Source organism: Gopherus evgoodei, chromosome 4, assembly GCF_007399415.2.
Source record: "Gopherus evgoodei ecotype Sinaloan lineage chromosome 4, rGopEvg1_v1.p, whole genome shotgun sequence".
Classification (NCBI taxonomy): Eukaryota; Metazoa; Chordata; order Testudines; family Testudinidae; genus Gopherus; species Gopherus evgoodei.
Window position 1 is genome coordinate 46,549,489 of NC_044325.1, and position 26,175 is coordinate 46,575,663.

The 26,175-nt window shown below is 40.7% G+C and overlaps 2 protein-coding genes across 3 annotated transcripts; one reads left to right on the plus strand and one right to left on the minus strand.

The window, feature by feature from the left end:
* Positions 1-1,371: 1,371 nt before the first annotated feature.
* On the plus strand, positions 1,372-8,893 carry TRAPPC6B (trafficking protein particle complex 6B). The gene is made up of 6 exons (XM_030559222.1): positions 1,372-1,645; positions 2,137-2,204; positions 4,421-4,538; positions 6,322-6,405; positions 7,565-7,658; positions 8,694-8,893. The coding sequence occupies exons 1-6, from the start codon at positions 1,550-1,552 to the stop codon at positions 8,723-8,725; spliced, it is 492 nt and encodes a 163-aa protein (XP_030415082.1). The 5' UTR covers positions 1,372-1,549; the 3' UTR covers positions 8,726-8,893.
* A 2,372-nt stretch (positions 8,894-11,265) lies between these two features.
* Positions 11,266-25,895, minus strand: GEMIN2 (gem nuclear organelle associated protein 2). Of its 2 annotated transcripts, XM_030559220.1 has the most exons (10): positions 25,682-25,893; positions 24,458-24,542; positions 18,182-18,271; positions 16,290-16,349; positions 15,974-16,087; positions 14,266-14,310; positions 13,069-13,137; positions 12,576-12,686; positions 12,234-12,292; positions 11,266-11,778 (listed from the first exon to the last, which is right to left on the minus strand). In XM_030559220.1, the coding sequence occupies exons 1-10, from the start codon at positions 25,801-25,803 to the stop codon at positions 11,739-11,741; spliced, it is 795 nt and encodes a 264-aa protein (XP_030415080.1). In that variant the 5' UTR covers positions 25,804-25,893; the 3' UTR covers positions 11,266-11,738. The 2 variants fall into 2 exon arrangements, with proteins under 2 accessions (XP_030415080.1, XP_030415081.1); XM_030559221.1 differs by lacking the exon at positions 18,182-18,271 and having other exon boundaries at positions 25,682-25,895.
* Between the last annotated feature and the right edge of the window lie 280 nt (positions 25,896-26,175).

A 26,175-nucleotide genomic window follows, 5' to 3' on the forward strand; every position in this document is an offset into this window, starting at 1 on the left:
CTGCTACTTCACAGCCTGCTCCGCTCCGCTCCGGTGTGCGACCGCCACCCTGTATCGCTATGGCCCCTCACCCGCAGCATGATTGGCAGGGGTCCGATTGTCCCCGGCAAAGTTCTGTGGCACCTCTGATTTAGTTAGCGCTGGGCCTGCTTTGAGCAGGGGATTGGAGTAGATCGGGGTTCTCAAACGGGGGGTTGTGAGGTTATTTAATTTATAAGGGGGGTGTCACATTCAGAGGTATGATATGTGAAAGCGATCACCAGCAGAAAAGTTTGAGAACCACTAGACTAGATGACCTTCTGAGTTCTCTTGCAACCCTGAAGTTCTAGGATTCCTCTAGTCCTGCAAGCTGGGCAGAGTGCTCCATACTTGGGCCTCCTGTTTGCCCGGGGTTTTGTAGCACGCAATGAGCTGGGTAGCTAAGTGTCTCTGTTCTGGCTGTAAAATTCCTTTGGGATCGGTGTTACACTGTTCCTCTTATTTGCTAATCGAGGTTTCTTGCAATTTAGGTTTTTGTACTGCATCCAGCTCTGTGGGATGATGAGCAACTCACAGAATTAGCATGAAATGAAAATACAGTTCTCTCTTGCTCCATACTGGGGAGGAATTTAAATGTTGATTTGGCTTTGTGGTGGTGCACAAAGTTTAGGTAAATGAAATGGGCCAATTAGCCATCTGAAATCAAGAAGCAAGGAAACATGAATAAAAGATGGATTCATTGTGCTGGTGCAGGATGGTCCCTTCTGGCCTTAAATTCTAAAAAGGTGAGGGTGAGGTGTTAGGATAAATGTGAAGAAAGGCAGTAGAAACTTACTTTTAGGTCTAATATCATCCTTAGTTTAATCCCAGATGTATCTGCAGAGGTAGAGGGTGCCATTATAAACTCACATCCAGCTCCCCAACCCTCCCCACACCGTAGAGCTGCCAAGATTTTCTCCTGTAGACTGTGATTTGTCCCCTTCATAATGAATGTCAGCCACAAAGATAACTGTTACTGGCATTAGATTAAAAAAAGGTAGAATGCCATTGACCAGATGATATTGGCAGAATGTCTGCAACAGCTTTCAGAGCCGGTAGAGCTAGTGTCTGTGCCAGTTTAAAACATGAGTGAGACCACGGACAGTGATTATACCTAGGATGTACGGAGAAAAGGGACCTTACTGAATCTTTGGCAGAGTCAATATTTTAAATAGCTGACATTAAAATAGTCCCCAAGTTTCACACCCAGCCACCTGGAACTGCATCCCCAGCCTTGCCCCACCTCCCCACTCTAACTTTGCAAGCCCTGGCCCCACCTCCCCATCCTTTGCCCCGCATTGCGAAGCGCGCAGCGCGGTCCCCCCGCCCCCGTACGCTTTTTCCCGGGGGCGGGGCCCTTGGACTCTGACAGCGGGTTCCCTGCCCCTGCCCGGAAGCCGCCCGTTGCCTTGGCAGTGAGGCCGCGCTGCTTCCCGAAGCGGCCGGGGCCCGGTCTAGGAAGGAAAGAGCCGGGGAGGGAGGCGCAGAAGGGAGGCAGCGCGAGGCCGGGCCCTGTACTCCAGCCCTCGGCATGACCAGGCCGGAGATGGCGGACGAGACGCTGTTCCTGCTGCTGCACAACGAGATGGTGTCTGGGCTGTACCGGGCCGCGGAGCACGGCGAGGGGGTGAGACGGGGACTAGCGGGAGGGAGACACCGAGGAACTGCGGAGACCCCCTGTTGCCGAGCACACGCACGCATTGGCCTGGGGCGATATCCCGGGGCTTCCGTATCCAGCACGTCCCTGCGCTCCTGCTTGGCACGATGCCTGTGCCCGGAGCGGACGCCGCTGCCGCCAGGGTCTCTGGGTGCCAGGAGCACCGTGGGGCAAAGCCCAGCCTGGCGCTGTCCTGGCCGAAGCTAGAGAAAGAAAGACACGAACACGTTTATTTCCTGAACTCAAAATATCTGATTCTTCTGTAAAATCCTATCGGGAGAGCCGGCTGGCCGGATCTTACTGTTCGCATGTGTTTGCAGGGGAGGAGCACGAGCCGAAGTAGCATATCATAGTCTATAGCTTGAGGCCATTAGGGATGGATGTGTTCTTATTTTCTCTATACACCCTGCTACAAGACTGGCGTTAACAGAATATGAAAATATAACTTTTGTATCTTCTAGGAAAACGGACGATGCATCACTAAACTGGAAAATATGGGGTTTAGAGTAGGACAAGGATTAATCGAAAGGTAAGAATAGTGAGATTTAAAAAAATGTCATCCTATAGCCTAGCTCTCACCCACTGCATCTCACTTTGCTGACCCCCCCGCCCACTCTTTCCCCAGGAATACCGTGTGGGTTGGAGCCCTCCATGAATTTTTGGTATTGAAGTACAGTTTACAGGACTGTCCTTTATAGCATCACTTCTAGTGCTTTTTAAAGAGAGATACAATATCAACTTACCTTCAGACCTTTGGTAGAGTAGCTGACTTTAATGGGTGATTGAATACTTTTGTTAGCAGTCCATCCACTTCATTTTAAAATCATCCATAATTCTTGGATGAATGCAATCTAGTACAGGTGACTTATAGTTCTTTAATTGTCACTTGTTCTAGCACCTTCTCTTTTGACACTGTGGTCCTAGTGCCAGGGAGAGCAGGATTCTGCATAAATGTTTTGATTCAGTGATTCCCTCCTAATTCTCCCACAGCCTCCTCTCCCCACAGACCAAGGAGATCCACCCCTTTTTCCCTGTAGTCCAGGCAGGAGTGTGTTTGCTGCCAGGAACCCATACGTGCCTGCACCGGTGGGTGCTTTGACCCTCCTCTCCCCCCGGTGCTGCCCTGACTCCACCCCTGCTCTGCCCCCTCTTGCCTCCATTCCAACCCCTATCCCAAAGTCCCTGCCCCAAATCTGCCACTTCCCTGCCCCTAGTCCGACTCCCTTCCCAAATCCTCCTCCTCCCTCCCTCCCTCCCTCCTGAAGCTTGCTACAGCTGTTTGGCGTTGGCAAGCTGTGACAGTGCTGCCCGTGGGAGCCAGCTGAAGTCACTCAATTAGGGTGAACTGCAAACAAAACGGGGCAGACAAACCCCAGAAGCTGGTGGTTATTCTAATACTTAGATTTACCAAGCCAGCATAGAACAGCTTCTGTAGTACCTCCTGGTTACTCAGAAGTTCAAACAATGCAGTTCCCTTAAAGTGCCAAGCCTCAGGCCTCTGTCCAGACACACACGTCAGATATGAAGATGATTGCTGAAAATCTTATCATATAAAAGAAAAGGTTCTTCCAATCCCAAAGGATCAGCCACATACCCAGGTCCAATTATAACTTAGATCTTACCCAAAATACATGCTTATGACCAGTTCTTATTAACTAAGCTAAAATTTATTAAAAAAGAGAGAGAGAGTTGGTTAAAAGATCAATATACATACAGACTTGAATTCAATTCTTGAGGCTCAGATACATAGAGTGGTGAGCTAGTAGTTGCCAAAAGTCCTTTTAGAAATAGGCCATAGGTTATAGTCCAATATCCATATTCAGGGTGACTCCACTCAATGGCTGGGGATCTCAATCCTTATGGCTTAAGGCTTCCCCTTCTTGAAACCCAAAGCAGATCTGAGATGAAGTAGGATCGTGTCCCAGGGTTCTTATACATTTCCAGCAGCCTTTTGGCTTGAGAAAATAATAGGCTTAACTTTTCTTCTCCTAAACATCCTGGCAATTAACACAGGATAATTTATCCATTAAACAGTTCAGATACAGGTTACCACAACCTTGAGACACATAGACAATAATACTATTTCACTCAAGTATCTTCCTAAATGTTAATATTCCTTTTTTGATCTTTGAATTAAAGCCATAGCGGTAGACAAGACTAATTTATTTGCTTACATCACAAGACCTGAGCAAACATCTCCCCTTCTACCTCTAACAATGCAGACTTGCATTTCAAAGCTCTATTTATTTACATATTTTCCTAACAGGTCTCTAAAGTTCAGCCATGAGTCAAGTTAGTCTGTCAGTTAATTAACTCTTTCTGGCCCTGTCACCTTTCAGTGAGCTATTATATTACACTCATACCCTCACACAAGAGCTGGCAAGTGGGCGGAGGAGAGGGGATGCAGTGCTTTGAATCCTTCCTGCATCCCTGTCAACCATTCATGCCCCAGGATTAAAGTTAGTAAATTCAAAGATATTGGTCCCACCATAATTTTGCCACTTCATGCGTAGGTATTAAGATAAGATAAAAGCAACACACAATACTATGCATACATGAGTGACAGGAGTCAAGGGAGTCTATATTTGAATGTTCTGACTGTGTTATATACTTAAATCTCAACCAATGTTGCATATAGCTTTTTTTTTGTTGTCATTTACTAGACATATGGTCAATTGAGAAAGTCACTGTACACCTGCATTTACTTGAACAAAATCAACTTAAACATTTCTGCTCTGCTCTTAGGTTTACCAAAGACACTGCCAGATTCAAGGATGAGTTAGATATTATGAAGTTCATCTGCAAAGATTTTTGGACTACTGTATTCAAAAAGCAAATTGATAATCTAAGGACCAATCATCAGGTATTAATACTGTAGAATAAGAGTTAATTTGTGGACCTTGTTATAAACATTTTATTATTTTGAAGGAATTATAATATTGCTTTAGTTAGTCTTGGTCTGAAATTAATCATACACATTTTCCATCAGGAATAATCTTTTTCTTTATATGGTCTTATTTAAAAAAGTAGCTGTCCTTAGTTAAAAAAAATAGTTTTAGATACTACTTTCAACGCAGACTTGACTGTAATAAATATTGGAGTGGTGGTGTAATGCAGACTTGGCTGTAATAAAGGTTTAGAGTGACGTTATAGTCTTTTGCCATTTTAAAAGACTAATGCCTAGATCATCAAAGGAATTTAGGCTTCTAACTTCCATTAAAATCAATAGCTGCTTAAATACCTTTGAGGATCTGAGCCTAAATGCCTGCAATCCCCCAAAACATTTTTGTAGTACTGCTGCAATAACAGACCCAATGCAAGTACACAGTCCAGAAATGGAGATGGCAATTGTGATTGAGTTTTGTTGTTTTACAACACATTTTTACATACCTGATGAATCATTTAATAGAAAGCAATTTCACTTTGTCATACGTTATCTCAAACTGCCTGCATAATATTTCTCTAGAATGAGTTCCTTGAACCATTTTACTTTGAAGTCATTATTGTATGCTTTTGAATGTTACCAGTTGAAATACTTCCACCCTGCTAAACGCATTGTGTATGAAACAATTGACAAACTTTCACTGAAAATTGGCATCCCACTGATATGACACTGTATTCATATCCCTTTCTCTGTAGAGCTAGCCAGTTTTCAAAGCTATAGCAGAATCATATAAACAGCTGCTTTCACTGTTAGAGCCTTAAATCTCTGTTTTTTCTTTCCAAAAATCCATGATATGGCACAATTCTCATGATAAAATTAGGAATGGGAGACTTGTATGGGAGAGAAATGGCTGCAAAAGGTAAACTCTGTAAAGTATTTAACTTCCAATGGGTATTTTATCACCAATACAATTTAACAAGGAATGCTTGCAGATTAGAAACTGCATACTCAAATTTAATACTTTGTTTGTTGTTCTAATAGTTATTATATTCCAAAAATATTTGAGATCTGTAATAGCAGAGCCCTAAACAAAGTCAGTTTTATATAAACCTTTACATTTGTTTCAAGTAATGTTAGGTTATAAATTGAAAGAATCATCCTTACCTCTTACAGCCAGAAATTAAGCTTGGAGACATTTTCATTGCATGCTTAGATTAGCCTATTCTATTTTTATACTTTGTTACATAAAGTTATGTGGGCACTTTTTTAATATGTGTAGAGATGGATTATTAGAATCTGTTTTTATGCTGTTCATATAAGGGAGTACTCATGTCCATATCATCTCCAATGATTTTTCATAATTAAATTATTTTTGGGGAAAGTAGTGGAGAAAAAATTACCATTTCTTAAGTATTAAAATGAACAAATATTAACAACAAACAAAATTTAATACATCAGGGCTGCTGTTAAAATTATTCTTCAGCACTGGAAAGACTTCTCCCAATTACATGTAAGTCATCAGGCACATCCCAGCTTCACAAGTTTAAACGTTATTTTATAAAATTTAAAGAAACAATTCAGATTAAACTTTCCACTCTTTATTCTTTATATATAGTGTAATCCAGTTTTCTGTTTCAATCTGAAAACATTTCACTGTATTTGTAAATGTCTCTTACAAAAAGATGAACTGATTCTCTCTAAAAACGTTGATTACAATATGTTGCTAAATATCCTACTAAAGGAAAAATTTCTTTTCCTATAGGGTATCTATGTACTTCAGGACAACAAATTTCGTCTCTTGACTCAGATGTCTACAGGAAAACAGTATTTAGAATATGCACCTAAGGTATTCTTCAGCTGTAGCCTGGAAAATTAGCAGTTTTAGATCTGTATTATCTTGATTCAATTGTAAAAATTCTTATGACTGGAGTTGTGTGGATAGAAAAGGTACAAAAATGCATTTGGATCATTTTCTGTATAAGTGTTAAGTGTTAGACTAGGTATCAGTAATGTTTTCTATTGTATTTAGGTACAGTGAATGTGACTGGTGGGTCAGGAAATAATCATGGTCAATTTGAAGCCTAGCAGTGCCAACTTGGAGTGGCTTGTCTGACAGAGCAAGGGCTGTATGGGGTCTCTTCTGCTCTCCCTGTGAATGGAACATCAAACAACACACGTTGCTCTATGGGGAATACTGCAATGGGAGTGACCGTTAGCCTCACAAAACTTTTTTATTTCCCTTCAGTAGAAAGCATGTATTATCAGGAACCTTCCTGTCTTTCTCTTCCATTCCTTTTCTCCTAATTCCCAAGAGATGGTGAGATTATACTAAAGTGATGGTCAAAACAAACTTTCAATGATATTACATTTTTATAAGAAATATCTTCCAGCAGATTTTCATAAATAGCTCTTAGTTTTATTAATTTAAAAACTGTAGCTAACATAATCGATTATATAAGTTACATCAGTGCCTCAGCAGAGAGACTGCTGCTCTGAAGTGGTTTTGGTCAGAGTGGATGTCAGAAATGGAGTGCTCAATTAAATTATAATATCCTATAAATATCTCTTGGATGATAGCTTTTGATCTCTTAACAGAAGACATGACTATGGATCTTTAATACTGGATAGAGTCTTGGGAGATTTGCCTCTTTCTGTCTAGTCTGCTTGAGATACTGTTTTCTATATTTTTCTGTAAAAATATCTGGAGATATCTTTAAGTTCATAACATTTACCCATTTTCTAAGGATAAGCTGAACTCTGATTTACCAGCAGGTATCTCAAGTTTAAAATCACTCCCTGAGTATTCTGCATTAAGTTTATATACCCTCTGGCCAAATGTCTTGCAAAATATTGGCATGTCCTCAAATGTTGAAACAAAACCAGAACTACCACATAGGCTGTTTTTATGATTTGTAGTTAGATTGTGATACAATGCTAGTATACTTTTATTGTAAACTTCATTTTCGATGATGCTGGCATAAAATAAAATATAATTTTATGTTTAGTATCTGGCATTCACCTGTGGACTAATCAGAGGTGGCTTGTCAAATCTGGGAATCAAGAGTATTGTGACAGCTGAAGTTTCAGCAATGCCTGCATGTGAGTACATCTCAGATTAGACAACTGCTGTAAGATCACTGAATAGGTTTCCTTATCTACTTCATTGCTGTTCAGGTGTTCAATGTGGGACTAGAATTTAAGGCTGTACTAAGTGTGGATGTAAGGAAATGGCTTATTTTGAGTATTATTGAAAGTTGTACTATTGAAAGAGCAGAGAAGGTTAGCACAGAGGAAAAACATAATTATAAAATGAAAAGCAAAACCAAGAAGAATATATAGAAAAGAAAGAAAGGGGAAAATGAGAAGCAGCAATCATGTCAGGGTGTAGCAGTAGGGGAAAGAAGGGGAAGATTCCAACCAAATGAGGTTGAGAATTGCTGTTTGAGTATCTTCTACTTCTAGAAAATGACTACTATTTTTGTAGAATTCCAGGTGCCATGAGATTTAACTTTTTAGGGTTCTCAAACTTTTTTACTGATGACCCCTTTCACATAGCAAGCCTCTGAGTGTGACCCCCCCTTAGAAATTAAAAACATTTTTATATATTTAACACCATTATAAATGCTGGATGCAAAGCGGGATTTGGGTGGAGGCTGACAGCTCATGACCCCCCCGAGGGGTCCCAATCCCCATTTGAGAACCCATTTTAGTACAACTTGGATTATAGCCTGCAAAATGAACATGTTATATGTAGTTACTGACAAACTATCCAATCTCCTCTCCTCTTCAATATTTACATGAAACCACTAGAAGGGGTGGTGACATAATAGGCTTCACTGCCAACAACCTAATCTAAGTGTGTTCCCACAGGGCTTTGCACTAGTTTAAATTGTTTTTAACAAATTTAAAATTAAATTGATGCAACCTTGAACATAGACAAACTTGTAAAAACACTTTTAACTGGGTTTAAAAAAATGTAATAGAATAGCTAGATTTTTTTTTTAAAGTGAAGAAGAGAACTGCACTATCTCCTGCTAGCTCTTTTGAACAAAGCAAGTATGAGAAGTTGCTGCCATTGGAAGGATTTACAGATAATACTGATATTTTGTAACTTGATTCTGCTTTTCTTTGCAGGTAAATTTCAGGTGATGATACAGAAGATGTAGAACATGTTCAGATCTGTGTATCTGTCCTTTTTAAAAAACCCTGTGTACACTAAAGATGTCTTGATTATTTTAGCTTCACCTGTATACCTTATAAATTATAGTAGCAAGCAGCACAATTCCTGCATTATGTAAAGTAAATATTAACTTAATAAAAATAGCTCAACACTATATTAGTATCTTGGTATGAAATTAATAAGTTCTGTACTAAGACATTAAATATCCATCACAGTACACATTCAATTGATTACATAACTTTAACACACACATGCATTTCAGTTGCTAGATTGCTGAATGAAGAAGATTGCAGGCAGATGTATTTTAAAAATTTTTAAAGTTGGAATTGAAAACCTGAAGTATGGTAGCATGGGCAACTTTTCCCCTCCCTTTTTGTTCTTTAATAGGGTTAGTTAGGTCCTGTGGGTGAGAGTAAAAGGATTTAAAAGGAGGTGAAGAGCTTGTTCATTTCAGCAATTGGAGGGTTGACAGAATAATGGTATATTTGTTTATGGGATGTATGGGGGCATTGCTGAAAGAGGGCAGAGTTAAGGTTGCTTGGGCAACCTTAACTGTGAATGTACTGGTTTTTAGAAGTTTTGAGTTTTGCTCAATTCAGTATTCTGAAAGGTGACATACCACCAAGCAACCTTAACTCCTTAACATAGGGGTTTTTTGCCATTCAATTTCCTAGTTTTTTGAATGGGAAAAGTTGTTGTTGGTAGAAGTGAGTAGCCATTTAGGCTATTGTAATATGTCTCACAATTTGCATACTGAGACATCCAAAACGCCCACCAATCAGCTGGCCTTCACCAGCCATGAACCTGACCCCTTCTCTGCTGGCAGGCCTTCCACCACTGCAACTGAGAACAGATGTCCCTGAAACCTTCACTACTTGGTATACAAACTCTTCTGTTGCTGTTACTTTGCCCCAATCATGCAATCCAACTTGAGTAAAGGACAATTATGTTAGTGGAATGGTGTTTCTGGTCATGTTTTGGAATGCTTGGAGAGAGGAGTTTGTGGCAGAGTCATTGAGAGAAAGCAGACAGTGTCTGTTCTACTACTACCAGTTTTATGTTTGGGCTAGAGAGGGAATGATTCTATGGCCTGGTGGTTATGGCAGCCATGTAGAAAGCCTCAGGTCCATTCTCCCCTTTCCCATTATTTTTTCATTATTTATCCACAATAGAACAGCTTCAGCAGAAGGTGAGGAAATCTCTCATCAGAATATTAGATCAGTGGTTGAAGCACTGAGTTGGGAGACCCCTGTTCCAATCCTTTCTCCCCCTCAGGCACAGGAGGGAATTGAATTTGGATCTCCCACATTCCAAGCAAATGCTCTAACCACTCAGCTAAAAGTTATAAGGTGGGTACTACCATTGCTGCTACCACCCATTTTGTGTGGCTGAAGCAGGCACCTAACTCATTCCCTCAAGGAATAGCTTAGGCACCTAGGCCACTGCCAGGTTACCTTTCATGGATTGCAAAACAGAGATAGGCACGGCCTGGATTTAGGCACCTATTTCAGAGAGAGGCAGAGTTTAGCACACATCCCTGTCATCAGCATTTCCCATTGCCTAGCTTAGGTGACTCCCCATCTATTATACTGGCTTCTGTGAATCACACTATTAGCTGCTTAATATCTCTCCCCATTCAGTGTACAAGGAACCTAAGCACCTAACTCAGGCTGTTAGCATTGTCCCTGTGGTTGTCTACGTACCTAAAAGTTAAGTGCTGTGACACTCAGCATTGAAACATCTAAAGTCCCTTTGTTCATCAAAAGGGGAATGTTTAACAGCAGTTAGTGGCTGTACTACATAAGCTATGTTCAAGTCTGCTATGATGCAGAGAGAACTGGACAGAATAGAAATTTTCTTACATTTAAATATTGTGAAAATGACATTAATCCTATACATTACAGTAACGTGCCATTTATTTGAAATTTAAATATTTTTAACAGATTGGATAGCTTCAGTTCCCTGTATATACCCAGACTTGACTACCAGTGCCAATATTGATAGTTTCTCTCTTGCTTTATAACTGCTAACAGAGCACAGAGAAACTTTCATCTTGAAGTGGTTAAATTTACAAAAAGCATACTTGATCAGTGTATGAGACTGACTATTCTTATAAATCCAGTAAAGTTAACAGGATTAAGGTTACAGTCTAGATTTTTGTCTAGATTACATTAAAGCCAGGTCAAAGAGTTGTACAAGCTTGTTCATGCTAATAAATACTCATTATGCTCTGAGTAAATGTGTAATTATTTTACTGCTAAAATTAGTATAAACTAGTTTTATTGCACTAGCATCTAACATTTTCAGATCCTTTCTTGTTTTATCTCCAGTGTATACTGAGCTAATTATATTGGAGTCTCTAATAAGGAATATAGTTTTATAGTACTGTTTAAATTCAGTACCTAAACTGACCCAGGTATATCTAACATGACCAACAATTCTGAAAAACTGCAGATTATAAATAGCAAAAATAGATGCCAAGAAGCAATTTTTAGAAGCATTCCAGCAAGACACACAAACACTGAGCAGTTTTGAAAATTTTATTGTAAAGTTTTGCAAAACCATTTAATATCTGATTCTTTAGATGGGTTCATGAAAGAGGTTTCTCACTGCCTCGAGCTTTCATTTGTAAAAAGCTTGGGGCCCAGTCTTGCAAATCTTTATTCACATGAGTAATTCAATTTCAACAAAAGGGCTTACTCTCCAGAAGTAATTTAGCAGGATTAACTACCCTTGGGTACTTACAACAGCTCAATTTGCTTACTGCTTTAAAGACCACTTGTTTTTGCAGAGAAACAGGCTTTTAGAGAGAGTGGTTAGGCACTTCGCTGCTGACCTTTTTCAGGTCATGGATTATTCAGTGAGACCAGCAGTCTTTTGCTCAACACCATTCAAGCTCACTACTAAGAAGGTACATTTTGAGCTGCATTGCACCTGGCTGTTTAAGAATAATGCTGGTGTTGGTTTTATAGTGATGTGAGACACTCAATGTCCTGGGATCAGGAGGGCTCATCAGCCAGGTCACGTTGATCAAAATACCTATCAGAGAAACACAATTTGAATATATTGAGGACAAAGTTAGTCTGAGAAAGAGTTAAGACGTTGTTAATTACTTAATTGGGGGGGCGAGGGGGAACAGTGTATTTGCTGTATATTTTACCGCTAGTTTTTATTCCCAAAATGTTTTGGCTTCACATAAGTAATTTTAGATTTGTTCAAAAGGTTCATCATTGATCACATGCTTCAGATGAGGGCTTTTTTTTTTAAATTTTACTTCACATCTCCTTGAGGAAATTAGTATATGCTTTGTTTTCTCCTGGTTTTAAAAGTAAGTCATTTTAACTAAGCAAATGTGTACAACAGTATATAAAGTCTTTCCAAAAACAGTCATAGCCTATATTCCTTAAAATCTGATCATATAGCCAAGCTATCTGTGCTTTCTGTGTACATAAATTACTTTAAATTCTACTTAATAAAAATGAAGCTTGCAATACCTGCTAACTAAACAGATTAGCAAATTCAGAGCAGACACTTTCTCTTCATTCTTGTTCTCCTGCAACAAAGGAATATGAAGTCTTAGGTCATATGTCTAATACTACTTGGCTGCAGAAAAGGGACTGCCACTCTTATGCAATTTGTTGGCTTCCCATAAAAATCCAGTATTTCATTCTCAATACTTTGCTTTTTCATTCACTTGAGTCTACTATCTATATACTATTAAATCAAACAACTTGGACAAATGCAAACTAAGAATTTTATTTCTCAACAATACTGAAAAGTTATTCCCCACGCTATTCTGAATTGTAAGAATTTTCCCCTATTAAATTGTTACTTACCTCTAGTACTCTGACTTCAGAGCATCGTCTTGCCAACTGCCGAATTAGGGAGTGGGCTTCAGGCAACAAAGGCTTTTCAAGACACGCCAACAAAGCATAAAGCCATCTGCCCTAAGTGGATTTAAACAGAAATACAGCTTGGTATTTTCCAAATCATTTTACCATAATTAATTGGTAACACACCAAGGTCCCATACATTGGTATCCATTGCCATTGTACTGAATGCTAGTGAAGACCAATATCTGGTCCAAGAACACACATGCATTAATAAATATTCATATATAGTAAGAAGAGGAAATGATAAATATTGTCATGATAGAGAGAGGAGCTAGGGAAAAAAGTTTCAAAGTTTGTGCTCCCTAGGGCATACCTACAGGCAAGGGAGACAAGTTACCAATGTTATGAAAATAAATTTGAGTTTCCTGATATTTATTTGAAATATACAACTCTTCACTGAGTTAGTTTATAGGTAGATAGAATAAATTAAAATTACCAGTTCTGGAGTAAACTCTCTCTCTCCAAACCAGTTTATCAGATATTCCAGGACGCTAGTTATTGTTGCCTTTTAAGAGGAAAAAAGAAAAAAAAAACACACCTGTAAAGGAACAATGACTAAGTATAACAGTCATTGCACCAATTTTTGATGATTATAAAAAACTATATCAAAAGCAAACAGAAGCATGACTTCACTTTTCATTGGATATAAACAAAAGTGTCATTTCACTCTTTATGGTGTATCTAGACAGGCATTTATTTCAGTCTGAAATTTGATACAAAGGAGAAAGGAAGTTTCAGGACAGATGTTGCTGATATCGCAAAGGACTGAATATACAGTAAGAAGAGAAAACGATTCCCAAAGTGGACCACAATACTTAAAACTAAAATCAGAGCTATAGAAAGACTTTCATGTCAGACACTGAAAAAATTCAGACTGTTTAGAGATGACTAATGGGACATAATAGTATGAGGGGTAGTATTAGTATGAGGGGCTTCTATGACTGTTCAGAATGCCACAAGACATTCCAGATGCTGTTCTCCAGGTGGCTTGTAACATCTGGGATAAAATTCCATCAACGGAGGTGTGGAGGTGGCCTACAGGCAGACACCCCATTACATGGATTCGTGAAATCTGTTCCGATGTCAGACTTTTTGCCTATCAAGCCCTTGCAGCCACACAGGAATGGACCAAATGGTGAATAATTGCTACAGCTGACCCTCTGGTTAAGCACTGAAGTAGTAGTAGCAGCAGCAGCAGCAGTGTGACTAAACATCACATCTGTTGTGTTTGTTCTCTCATCCTCTCTTCAGGAAGAGAAGCATGTGCAGTGGAGTGTATTGGTTTGGTGGGTTTTTTTTTTTTTAATTATTTAAGCCACAAGCATGAGAATGTGTCTTCCGTACCAGCAACAATAATAAAAAGTAGTTCATGCGAACAAAAAAAATATTTCTATTTAAACACTAAGTATCAGTGAGGAAAGGGTAGACATTTGATGTTAGTTTTACCAAGTAAGACTCTAGTGGCAGGTTGTGGTAATGCCTCAAATAAGTTTTATGGTATAAATTATTGTTTCCTTTAATATAGTGACCCTTAATAGATGGGATATCCATGGAATTAATAGGAAAACTATAGAAAAAGTAAACATTTTTGGTGAGAAATATTTTATTCTTATAAGTAGAAACATAGACTTACCTGATTCATTCTGCTAACAATACTTAAAAAAGGGGGAAAACCGATCTGAAAAGAAAAATCATGGTGGAACTGTAATATATAAAGAAAACTTCCCAACAAATACCCTTGTACTTTAAAATTTAAATTAGAACCAAGTTTAACATGAGGACATACATCCACTTCATATTTTTCATTATAATGGGTTTTCAAAGCATACTGAGTACTAATTTTGAAAATACCAGTTACAATTAATAATGGGAAGAGCAATAAATACTCCTGGGGGAATTCTGCACCAAAAAAAATTCTGTGCACATTATAAAATTCTGCATATTTTGTCAAAACAACACTATATAATCACACCAGTTTCCATTATTTTCGAATTATTTCAAAATATGTTAGTAACTATGTCTGTAACAAAACAGAATTTTTTTTCCCCCAGGAGCAAAGAGTTAAAGAAACCCCTATGACAACCCAGTTCCTGTTTCTCTGCCTCCTACTCCCCAGAGCCGAGCTGGGGGGCCAGATACCCATAAACCCTTCCCCTCCCAGAGCTCAACTGCAGGACATCCCCATACCTCAGAGCCCAGCCACGGGGCACCCAACAACCAAGTCATTTGCATGCACCCCCTACTCTCCCAGAGCCCAGGGATCCAGAGGGAGAAACAGCACGATGCTGGGTCCTGGGCTTGTGTGGAGTTTCCTGCATGCCATCTTCCTTCAGGATGTGCTGGGAAATGCAGCTCCAGCTCCAGCTCCTCCCCACGCCCCTCCAGCAGAGTCTTCAATTTGTGAGTTGGGGTCTGCCATGTCCAGTGCCCTGTAGTGGCAGCCAGCAGCTCTGTAGCCCATTTCGGGGGGGGGGGGGGAGAGGGAGGGAATTCTGCACAGAACATTAACTTCTGTGCAAATTTTGCATTGTGCAGATTGTGCAGTGGCACAGAATTCCCCAGGAGTAAACAAAGCAAACATAAGCAGTAAAAAATAGCTATTCATCTAAAACGTGACTGGGAGAGGCAACAGATTTTAAAAGGACAACTTGAATTTCTTTAAATTGCAATTAAAAAAAAAAGTTATTGTTTGAATCAGACTCTTTAAATAGGTCCTGAATTTTTATAAGGGTTTTCTGGCTCTCTGATGTTTAGTAAGGGCCTCTTGGGCATGTCCAAGAGCTACAACAAATATGCCTGAGCACACCTGTTCACCTATCTCTCTGTATACAGACATGCCCACCCGAACTCCTTCCTCTGTGTACACACCCATGCCTGATACCTCCATGGCTTCAGCTTTGCTGCTGCCACTACTAGTAAGCACACTCTTAAAAGGTTTAGGGAATAACATATATGAGAGTTCCCCGGAGACTGTTCTGCACAGGAGACAAACTGCAACTGACCATCAGCAAACAATGGAGACTATGCAGAAAATGCTGTTAAACTCACAGAATAAAACATTGACTCTAACATGTTTCAGTTAATAGTAATTCTAAGAGTAACTTATAGTAGTAGATACATAATTTTCAGATGGAAATATAAAATCAGATTCTCTGCTTCAACAAGTTTCCATTTAACATAGCAGGGAGGTGTGCAGCATGTTCATCACAGAGCCTCTTTTGGATTCAGACTGGATCTGCACTGAGCCCAACACATAAGGACAGTTTCTGGAAGCTGCTAATGAGACATAACACCAAGAACTAAGAAGGAGCTTGAGTACTCTTATTGAAAGTGATACCTACCTTAATGTAATCAATTCCTAGGTTTTCATTACTAGATACTGCAATAGCTGCTTCTGAATATAACTTTTCACCCAGACAAAAGAGTTTCCAGCCTTCTTCATCCTCAGATTTTGGCTGAAAAAGGTAAATAAAAGAGTGGGCTACTTTTCATGATATTATCATTCAGTATTTTCATTACATAAAGTTATATATTTTTAAACAATTTAGTAATCCTGATTTGCAGTTAAAAACAATTACTAAAGCACCACCATTATCAGCATAAAACAATTTAACAGTAAAAGAAAAATGTTCACAAAATGTTATAAAATTCACTCACCATTGTAACATTGCTGTCCAAATGTTGTGCCTTCCAATGATTTCTGTGTTTATTCAAACTCTGTAGGATTAAAATAATTAAGCCTGATTATGGTTTATAATATAACGATTTTATTCTAGCCAAAGTAGCTTTTCATCTCTAAATTGCTTTAATTGGGCCTCCATAACCATAAAAAAACCAATTCAATACCATTATAATGGTTATTTTTCTTTTAGAAAAAGTAGTTTGCATGTTGTTGTAAAAATATGGTAAATAATTGATCAAATTATTCATGTATTTCTTTTAATATAACAATGTATTGCAAGTTGTAAGCTCAAATTTACTATTTTATAATCTGTAGAGAGATGAAATATGAATAAAATGTTAGTCTACTCAAAATTTTACTTTAAAATACTCCTTCATTTATATAGCTTTGACAGTCTCTAGAACCATAATTTTAGCACTATTAATCCTTTAAAATGGTTTACTTAAGGTAAACAATCTAAAGAAAAAGAGTTTTCAGTTCTTGAAAGACTGCCCTTGCTTCTGTTTTGAGATTTTAAATGGGGAGCTTTCACCTTCATAAGCCAGCTTTCTACTTCTTCTGGATCTGGCAGTTATCAAGTGTTTGATAATCTTGCCCTAAAAATAAGCCTCAACAAGTACTGCAGTATCCTAAATGAGGGGAACACTGGCTGAAAAGAACCAAAACCTTGTTTCAACACAAACATTAGGTATAGTAAGAAAACAACCGTAAGAGATTAGATGTATTTAGATTCTCAGTCCAGTATGGGTCAAGGATGTTCATAGCATCAAAATACCTCTTTGACAGTAGATGTGTAACGTTTGTCCAAAACTAAAATGGCCTGCTTCGACAGTATTATGGAGACTGAAGTTTAAACCTTTGGAATTCAAGGTATGTTTTCCAACCAGTGATCGTTATTGCAGCAAAGTTTTTGTTTTGTTTTGTTTTTTAAGCAGCACCATGAGACCAGAACTCTGCCAAAAATCAGAAGACCTGACAGATTTTATACAAACATAATGCTAGCATAGAGGTCTAGCCTTCTGATTCTTTTTCACTACTACTTTTGCATGTTTACATGGATACCAACACCAATTCTTTTCCTTCCCCTCCATGCTAATTCTGTTAGAGGTAAAAGAGGTCAGGATTTAACTTGTTGCAATAGGAATGCTATATGTTTTAAGTCACTTAAGATCTTAGAGTATTGAAACTTTGTGATAAAAGTCTCGTTTACTATTTGTTTACCTTTTGCATTTTACTCAGCTTGGATTGTGGGGTGTGCGTGTGTGTGAAAGGCTATTCAGTTTCCCTTTCTAGTTCTCAAACAATGGGGCAACTTGCAAGGACTGTATGGAAAATTTAAGATACAACCATCAGATTTGTGTAGATGGACCTTTCTACCTAGATGGAATCCTACTGAAGTCAGTGGGTTCCTGTGTGGGTGTAAGATACTGTCCATGAGCCCAATTACTGGACTGGGACCCAAATGTTTTTATTTTGATCTTAGTAGTTCATTAAAACATTCCTGTTAATACTACACTTTGTAATATTTTTTGTTAGCTACAAAAAATCCCTAAGATTTGCCCAAAGACCCTTTAAATACACTGATGTCATCACTTACAAAACTTTGTTCTCAGTCAGCTAAATGTATGATTGCCTGTTTTCTCCAAGAATCTCTTTGGTGCTGTAGTGTCATGATAAATTAGGTTTACCAAAAAACCCCAAAAAACAAGTTTTCCAAAGACTTTATTTACTATTTTCTACCACAAAATGTTATGTTCTGTCTTTCCCCAGAATACAGAAAAGTCCATCCTTCCACCCCAAAAAACACCACCATATTAGATGCCATCACATCCACACTGCACTACTTTGTGAACACTCTGTTCTTTACCTGACGAACTGCTGAAAAATGAGACACTTGCTGCTGCTGCCATTTGAGAGTTGGAGAATATCCCTCAGGGGCAGGATGGCATCCTGTAAGCTAAGAGAGCATAGGTAGGATCTTTTTACAAGAAGTAATCAACAGACCCCTAAACTAATCAAGTCTAAAACTTAGAATTTCCACTTAAAGTACATGTGAAACTAGAAACTCTCTCTTACTATTAATGGGGAAGTATTGTTTACTCATAATGATAGATGAAATTCTCTAAAATAGAATGGTCATTATTTTTCTTTTTCTGAGTGTAGCTTTAAATAGCTTATTTTGAACAAATGCAAATTTTACAGAAATCTCAAACAGATATACTGACTGTCTTACTTTGTATCACGAGCAAGTAGATAGCTTGATTTGCACGGAATAAAAGACTGATCTACAAAAATACATTGTTTTAGGATCCTAAACAGATCTACCACTTCAATTAAGAACGAGCATCTGCAAGCCATATAAGGCATCATTGCAGAAACAGAAGAATTACCGTTCCAGATCTCCACAAAACCCCATGAATTTGTAATAAAAATCTAAGAGGCAGAGATGAAAATTTTTCAATGCATGTAGTTAAGTGCCTTTTAGAGGGAGGGATAATGAAAAACCTCTGTAATGACTTCTTGCAGGTGGGATGCTGAAAATTTAGCAGTAATATAGGATGTATCTCTAGATTAAAAGTGAACCCCAAAACACTCACTAATCCACTACTTTTACAGTTCAGTACTGTGCCAACTCCCTATTTTATTAAACAAGCTCTGAATGATTCACTGAAAGAGACACACGAGCATGATGGTACGTCCACATCTTGAATACTGTGTACAGATGTGGTCTCCTCATCTCAAAAAAGATATACTGGCACTAGAAAAGGTTCAGAGAAGGATGACTAAAATGATTAGGGGTTTGGAACGGGTCCCATATGAGGAGATTAAAGAGGCTAGGACTTTTCAGCTTGGAAAAGAGGAGACTAAGGGGGGATATGATAGAGGTATTCAAAATCAAGAGTGATGTGGAGAAAGTAGATAAGGAAAAGTTATTTATTTATTCCTATAATACAAGAACTAGGGGTCACAACATGAATTTAATAGGCAATAGGTTTAAACAAACAAAAGTAAGTAGTTCTTCACACAGTACACAGTGCACAGTCAACTTGTGGAACTCCTTATCTGAGGAGGTTGTGAAGGCTAGGACTCTAACAGCGTTTAAAAGAGAACTGGATAAATTCATGAAGGTTAAGTCCATTAATGGCTATTAGTCAGGATAAGGAATGGTGTCCCTAGACTCTGTTTGTCAGAGGATGGAAATGGATGGCAGGAGAGAGATCACTTGATCATTACCTGTTAGGTTCATTCCCTCTGGGGCACCTGGCACTGGCCACTGTCGGTAGACAGAATATTGGGCTAGATGGACCCTCGGTCTGACCCAGTATGGCCGTTCTTATGTTAAGCAGGAAATTCCACTATTATTTCCACTAGATACGAGTTAAAGAAAAGTTAATCTGAACTGTAATGTATGTTAAAAAAATTGAATTAAAATAGTTTCAAGTACCACATTTTGCCTGACTACATCCCAATTTAATTTTACAAACACTTCTGCTTGGTCTACACTACAAAGTTAGGTCCACACAAAGCAGCTTATGTTGACCAAGTTTGTGCATATGTGTATGCTTAAATTGGTCTCACACCCATATAAGCAATCAGGAATTATGCTGACACAGTAATACCATCTTCCTCAGCAGTGCACAGTCACAATCCATGTACTTAGGTCAACACAGTGCGAATGTAGACACTGCATTACTTATAGCAATCCTAACTGTCCTCCAGCAGCTGTCCTATATTGCCCCACACTGACAACTCTGGTCACCATTGTGAACTTCACTGCCCAGGGGTCACAAACCGGAAACCCCTCCTCCCATTTAAAGCCTTGCAAATTTTTGAAATTCCGTTTCTGGATTGCCTGGCATGGTGTGCACACTTAGCAGCTTTCCATTGTTGAGTGCAACTGCCCAGCTGACCATGCTGGAGTAGACGGGATACTGGATCTCTTGGGTCTGTGTAGAGAAGAGGATGTGCAGGCGCAGTTTCAGACCAGCCATAGAAACATCAATATCTACCAGCACATTGCTCCGGGGATGCAAGAGAAGGGACCAGCAGCAGTGTTACACGAAAGCCAAGAAGCTGTGGCAGGCATACCAGAATGCCAAGGAGACCAACAATCAATCTGATGCCAAGCCACAGACCTATCCCTTTTTACAACCTCTGAGAACCCAGAGTCACAATCCTACTCAGCAATAACTTCAGCAGGCACCACTGCAATACACAGACTAGCATCATAAAGGCCCAGGCTGCTTCAAGATACCAGCAGCAGCTGTCCTCTCTCTGCCTTTGTTACCCTTAGGAGTGAGATATCAGCTAAAATCACCCCAATCCCTAGTGGGCCATCCTCACCATGGCTGGTGCTGTGACTAACACGGTCCACAAGCAGAAGTGAGAACGTAGTGCTTAAAACTTTAGGAGAATGAGTTCAGCATCTTAAAGTCTGCTTTCTGTAGTGAATATGCTGACAATGTTACCCCTGTGTGTTTTGTCTTAAAACAGCTGCCATTACAGCCTTCAGGATCTCCCCCTGCACACCTGCAGAATGTCTGAACCAGATAAGGAGGAGAAAGAGGATTCGGGATGACATGTTCAATGGGATCCTGCAAGCCAGTGCTGCAGTGTTTCGTGAGCACAAGGCATGAACAATGAACACTATGGACAGCCTGGAGAATGAAAGAGTGAAGAGGGGAAAGGCCCAGGAGTCCCAGCAGGAAAAAGGAGTGAGAGAGAGATGCATTAGGACATAATAGGGATTTTCATGCAGTGCAAACAGTTGTTCCAGGCTCTGGTAGACCTGCAGGTTCAACAATCCCAGGCTTGCCTCTCTCAACAATCCATTGAGAGCTCAGTATCAGGAACACCTATATCCCCCACATAACATTCCATGTGGCATCATTCCCCTTCCACTCCACCCCAAGGGACATTAAAGACAATCATAGCTTCTCATATGCTGACTTGTAAAAGTCATGGTTGGCGTATATATAGCTGAAATGGACATCAACATTTTTTCCCCTCCATAATAAATTAAGAGAACAGAACTTAAGTATGTATTTGTTTTAAAATTGCACAAAGTTTTTTTTTTAAAACTAATTTTGTTACAGAATAAAATTATATTATTTGGAAAATAATTCATCTTTATTAGTTCACAACATATGCTGCCAAGTGCTCAGCAGTTCTGAAAGCAACTAATTACCTGTTACTGCACAACAACACACAAATTATAGGCTCATTCACAAACAAAATTAACAGGTGAAACAACAATGTTATATTCCTACACGTAATTGCCACAAAATTGCTACCAGGCTACAAAAGAGCAGGACCTGGACAACACCACACACTAGTCTGGCTCACTGTTAAACTGGTCTTTCAAAGTCTCCGTGAGCTGTATACCTCCATGGTGAGCTTTTCTAATACCCCTTGTATCTGGGTGTTCAAATTCAGCAGACAGCTGCTCCACCTCCACTATTATGGAAACTTTCCTGCTTTGCTTCACGTATATTATGCAGGACACAGCAAGCAGTTATAACCATTGGGATATTTTCCTCACTGAGGTTCAACCTTGTGAGTAAACAATGCCAGTGACCCTTCAAATGACCAAACGCACATTCAACCATCATTTGGCACCTGCTGAGCTAGTAGCTGAATCATTCCTTGCTGCTGTCCACGTGGCCGGCGTACGGCTTCATGAGTTGGGGAAGTAAAAGGAAGATTGGGTCACCAAGGATCACTATAGGCATTTCAACATTCCTAATGGTAATCAACCAGTCGGGAAAGAAAATCCGTTTGCAGCTTCCTGAACAGTCCTGTGCTCTTAAAGATGCGAGCATTATGCACCTTTCCTGACCAGGCCACGCTGATGTTGCTTGCATAACCATAGAAGAGTAGCCCTTTCTGTAGATATTCTCAGTGGCAAAGAGGTCTGGTGCCAAAATAGGGATATGCATGCCATCTAGCACTTCATCACAGGTAGAAATCCCATTGCTGCAAATCCATCCGCTATGTCCTGCACGTTGCCAGGAGTCACAGTCCTCTTAGCAGAAGGTGATGAATGGCTCTGCATGCTTGCACGATAACAGTCCCAGCGATGGATTTCCCAAATCAAATTGATTCCAAACTGACCGGTAGCAATCTGGCATTGCAAGTTTCCACAGTACGATCACCACTCACTTCTCCCTGTCAGTGCTGCTCTCATTTTCGTGTCCCTGCGCTGAAGGGCTGGGGTGAGCTCAGTGCACAAATCCAGGAATGTGGCCTTGTGGATCTGAAAGTTATGTAGCCAGTGCTTGTCACCCCAAACTTGTAATATGATGCAACCCCACCAGATCAGTGCTTGTTTCTTGGGCCCAGAAGTGGCAATCCACTATCTAGAGCTGCTTTGTGAATGCCACCAACAACCTTGAATTGGCTTTTGCTATGTTCCACAGCAATCTGTCCTCCAAGGAATCGTCATGGTCTCCACTCATTCGGTTCTTCCTGAGGCTCTGCAAATACTCCAGGATTGTGCGCCCTGTGTTTGCAAGGTTCATAACAATAGTGCAGAGCTGCACAGGCTCCATGGTTCTGTCAGAGATGGCAGACAGCGAAGAGGGCCATGTGGGTTTGTGGGATATTGAAAAAGAGGTGCAAAAGTTATGGATACATATAACATTATGGGATGGAGACAGCAGCAAACTGGGAAGTTGACCCCATGCTCTCAGCTACCCCTGCATGACTCCTTTCAGCCTCATCATGCACTGCCAAAGCCTCCCAAAAGACAGTGAACACAAGAGTGGCAAGTTGCACAGTGGGATACGTACGCATGCAGCAGAGCACTCTGCATTGATTCAGGCACTCCTGCTGAGTATGTACACTGCCGAACCAAGGAGACATGTACGCAGGCACACAAATGACATACTAATTTTGGCGGCTGTACGCCAACGTAACTTGAGTCAATGTTAGTTTGTAGTGTAGACATGCCCTTAAACAAAAACATTTATCTCCCCTGTTGTGTGATCAACAGAAACAAAAGGGAAACCTGTCAAAACTAAAACTAAGACGACACACTTTCTCCTCTACCATCTTTTAAAGATCGCAGTCTGATCTGCCTCAGTTCCCCATCTACAAAATGGGGACATCATCTCATGGAGTGTTATGAAGACAAAATCTATTAATGATTGTGACGTGCTCAAATAATAAGGTGAGTAAGGCTATATAAGCATCTAAATAGTTTAATATTAGATTTTAAAAATCATTTATGTTAGAATATTAAATAGATGGTGTCCCCTCTAGAAAGCAAAATACTATTCTAAAGGGCCTGATTCTAATGCCTATCATAGTTAACTGAAAGATTAGTAACTCCATTGAGAGGTAACCAGTGTTAAGGCTTATCATAAGAAGAGAAAACAGTATCTTTCTATATGTATTTGAAAAGGACTTCATCAAGAAAGGAGAGAAAATTTGAGGGAGGGGAAGAGGAAAGTGTCCCACGTTGTTCAACTTGGAATCATGAAGTAAAATTGAGCAAATGAAAATTTTATGACGTGAAATATCAGAACAGAGTTTACAGAAGAGAAATTGTAGAAGCTCCATTATTTGAACCATTTTGAAGGAGACAGGGCAAAGCCCTAGGACACATCCAGTAGGGTATAATCCTGTTTGTCTGACCACAACGGATGGACTAGGGCGATTAAAAAAAAAAAATCTTAGAAACTAGCAACAGAAAAAGACTAAGAACATACTCTGCATTGATGATATCCTCGTATCTTTCAACTGCAGAAAAGTTTTATGACAACAGTGTTTTATAAACCTTTAAATAAAAAAATATTTTAGTTGCATTTGTAGTGAGAAAATATGATCAATTATTTTTGCTGAAGATATAACATTCACACAAAATATTGTAAGTTAGATCAGTTGAGTTTTAACGAGATTTCAGTTATCCAGTAATTCGCAATCTGGATCTGCAAGACTAGATTTCATTTACTTCTGCAGATTACTTTAAAATTTGGTTACTCTACAACATGTTTGATGCTTACACCATGCATCCAAATATTTGAATAGACAAACATTTTAATATGAAACCAAACCCTTTTCTTCTCATTTAACTGTCTACTCTGTTTTTCTAAAAATTTTTTAAAAAATATATAAATAAATAGATATACACAATACTTACTGAAATATTCACTGTCTGCTTCTTTCTCAACTTTCTAGGGTCTATCTGTGCCACAACAACATCTGGGCATCGTGCGGCTTCAATCCTTCAAACAGAAATAAAAGACTATATTTGAAATCCCTCAGCTGTGTCCCTTAGAACCAGAAACTGTCACAGGTTTGGGTTTGCATGAGGAGGTACCTGATCAAACACAAAACACTTGCATAATTCTTAAGTTATGAATTAGTATCCTGGAAGCAGCTGACACTATGTCCCTGTGGCCCCAGAGGGGTGGGGGGAGGGAGGAGAGGAGGCAGAGGGCTCTCTGCTGTAAGCACCAGCAGGACTGGAACCTGCTCGTGAACCCCTCCTGCACCCCAACCCTCTACCCTGAGCCCCCTGCTGCACCCCAACCTCCTGCATCTTGCACCTCTCCTGTACCCCAACCCCTGCCCTGAGCTCCTTCCTGCACACCACTCCCTCCTGCACGCCAACCCCCTGCCCCAGCCCTACATTCATGGCCCTGCATACAATTTCCCCACTCAAATGTGGCCCTCGGGCCAAAAAGTTTGCCCACCCCGGTTTAGATAATATAGTCCTGACGCAAGTGCAGGAGACTGGACTTCACTAGATGATCTCTCGAGGTCCCTTCCAGTCCTATGATTCTACGCTACCCTGTAGACCTGGGCTCAGACTCAGGGGTGAGCTTAGTGAGCTCACAGGACCAGGTTCTAAGACCCACTGGTCTAAGCCTGAGTACTGCTGTGATTCAGGTCCAAGCCCTTCATTTTGCAGCATGGACACAGCGCAAGCCGGGATCCCCAGAGGTCGGATTTGAGGCTACACCCAGGTCCAGCAAATGCAAACTCAGATTCAGGATAGAGTGCGGAACCACAGGCGGGAGTCTGCAGGCGGGGAGACCCAGGTTGACAATGCAATGTAGGGGGTGGGGCGGCCCCTCCCCCCCCAGGCTGCGCGCTGGGACCAAGGTGGGCGGGTGCCAGCCCCGCAGCTCGCTCGGCGCGCGAGAGCCACACGGATCAGGACACAACTCCCTGCGCCCCCGGCCCCTTCACAGAGGGGAGGCGCCCAATGGACTCCCAGGCCGGGCGTGCTCCGGCGAGGCGACCCAGCAGCCCCTGCACCTCACCAAAGGGAAGCGAGGCCCGGCCCAGCCCCAGCTCGGCTCCCCCACGGGGCCAGAAGGCAGCTGGGCAGCCCCCCAGCCAACCGCTCCCCACGTACTGGACCCGCTTTAAATACTCCGAGGGCGTCCGCGGGGGCATGGTGGGATCGAAATCCTCCGCGAAGTCACAGTCCCCCACAGGCAGGAGCCGGGGCATCAACTCCTCCACCGCGGACTCCATCTCCGCGCGAGGGCCGTTGTCCCCCGGGGAATCGCAGCGCGCAGGCGCGTTAAGGGACGCCGCTTACTCCTGGGCCGCCTCGACTGCCGGTCTAGGAGACAACGCATGCGCACTGCGTGCCCTTCTGTGCCACGGCGACCGCCCCTTCCGACGCCTGCTGGAGGTCGGGGCAAGCGGAGTAGCGCGCTGCCTTTCCCAGGGCTCAGTGGAGGTTGGGACGCCATCTAGTGGTGCGGCCAAGCTCCTGTTCACATCTTATCTGGCCATGTCCCGATGCTTAGGGGATCGTCGCTCTCGGAGCTTCTACCCCACCGGCCTGGATTGAAGCGTGACTGGACCCAGTGCCTTTTGAGCCTGCAGACACCATCCCAT

Bases quoted from the DNA above. Each gene is read 5' to 3' on its own strand.
- TRAPPC6B (XM_030559222.1), top strand. From the start codon at position 1,550: ATGACCAGGCCGGAGATGGCGGACGAGACGCTGTTCCTGCTGCTGCAC. The intron at 2,205-4,420 runs GTAAGAATAGTG...CTCTGCTCTTAG, and splicing joins GGACAAGGATTAATCGAAAG to GTTTACCAAAGACACTGCCA. The intron at 4,539-6,321 runs GTATTAATACTG...CTTTTCCTATAG, and splicing joins ATCTAAGGACCAATCATCAG to GGTATCTATGTACTTCAGGA.
- GEMIN2 (XM_030559220.1), bottom strand. From the start codon at position 25,803: ATGGAGTCCGCGGTGGAGGAGTTGATGCCCCGGCTCCTGCCTGTGGGG. The intron at 16,350-18,181 runs GTAAAGAACAGA...TTAATCCTACAG, and splicing joins ATTTTTCAGCAGTTCGTCAG to AGTTTGAATAAACACAGAAA. The intron at 16,088-16,289 runs GTGAGTGAATTT...TACCTTTTTCAG, and splicing joins TGGACAGCAATGTTACAATG to CCAAAATCTGAGGATGAAGA.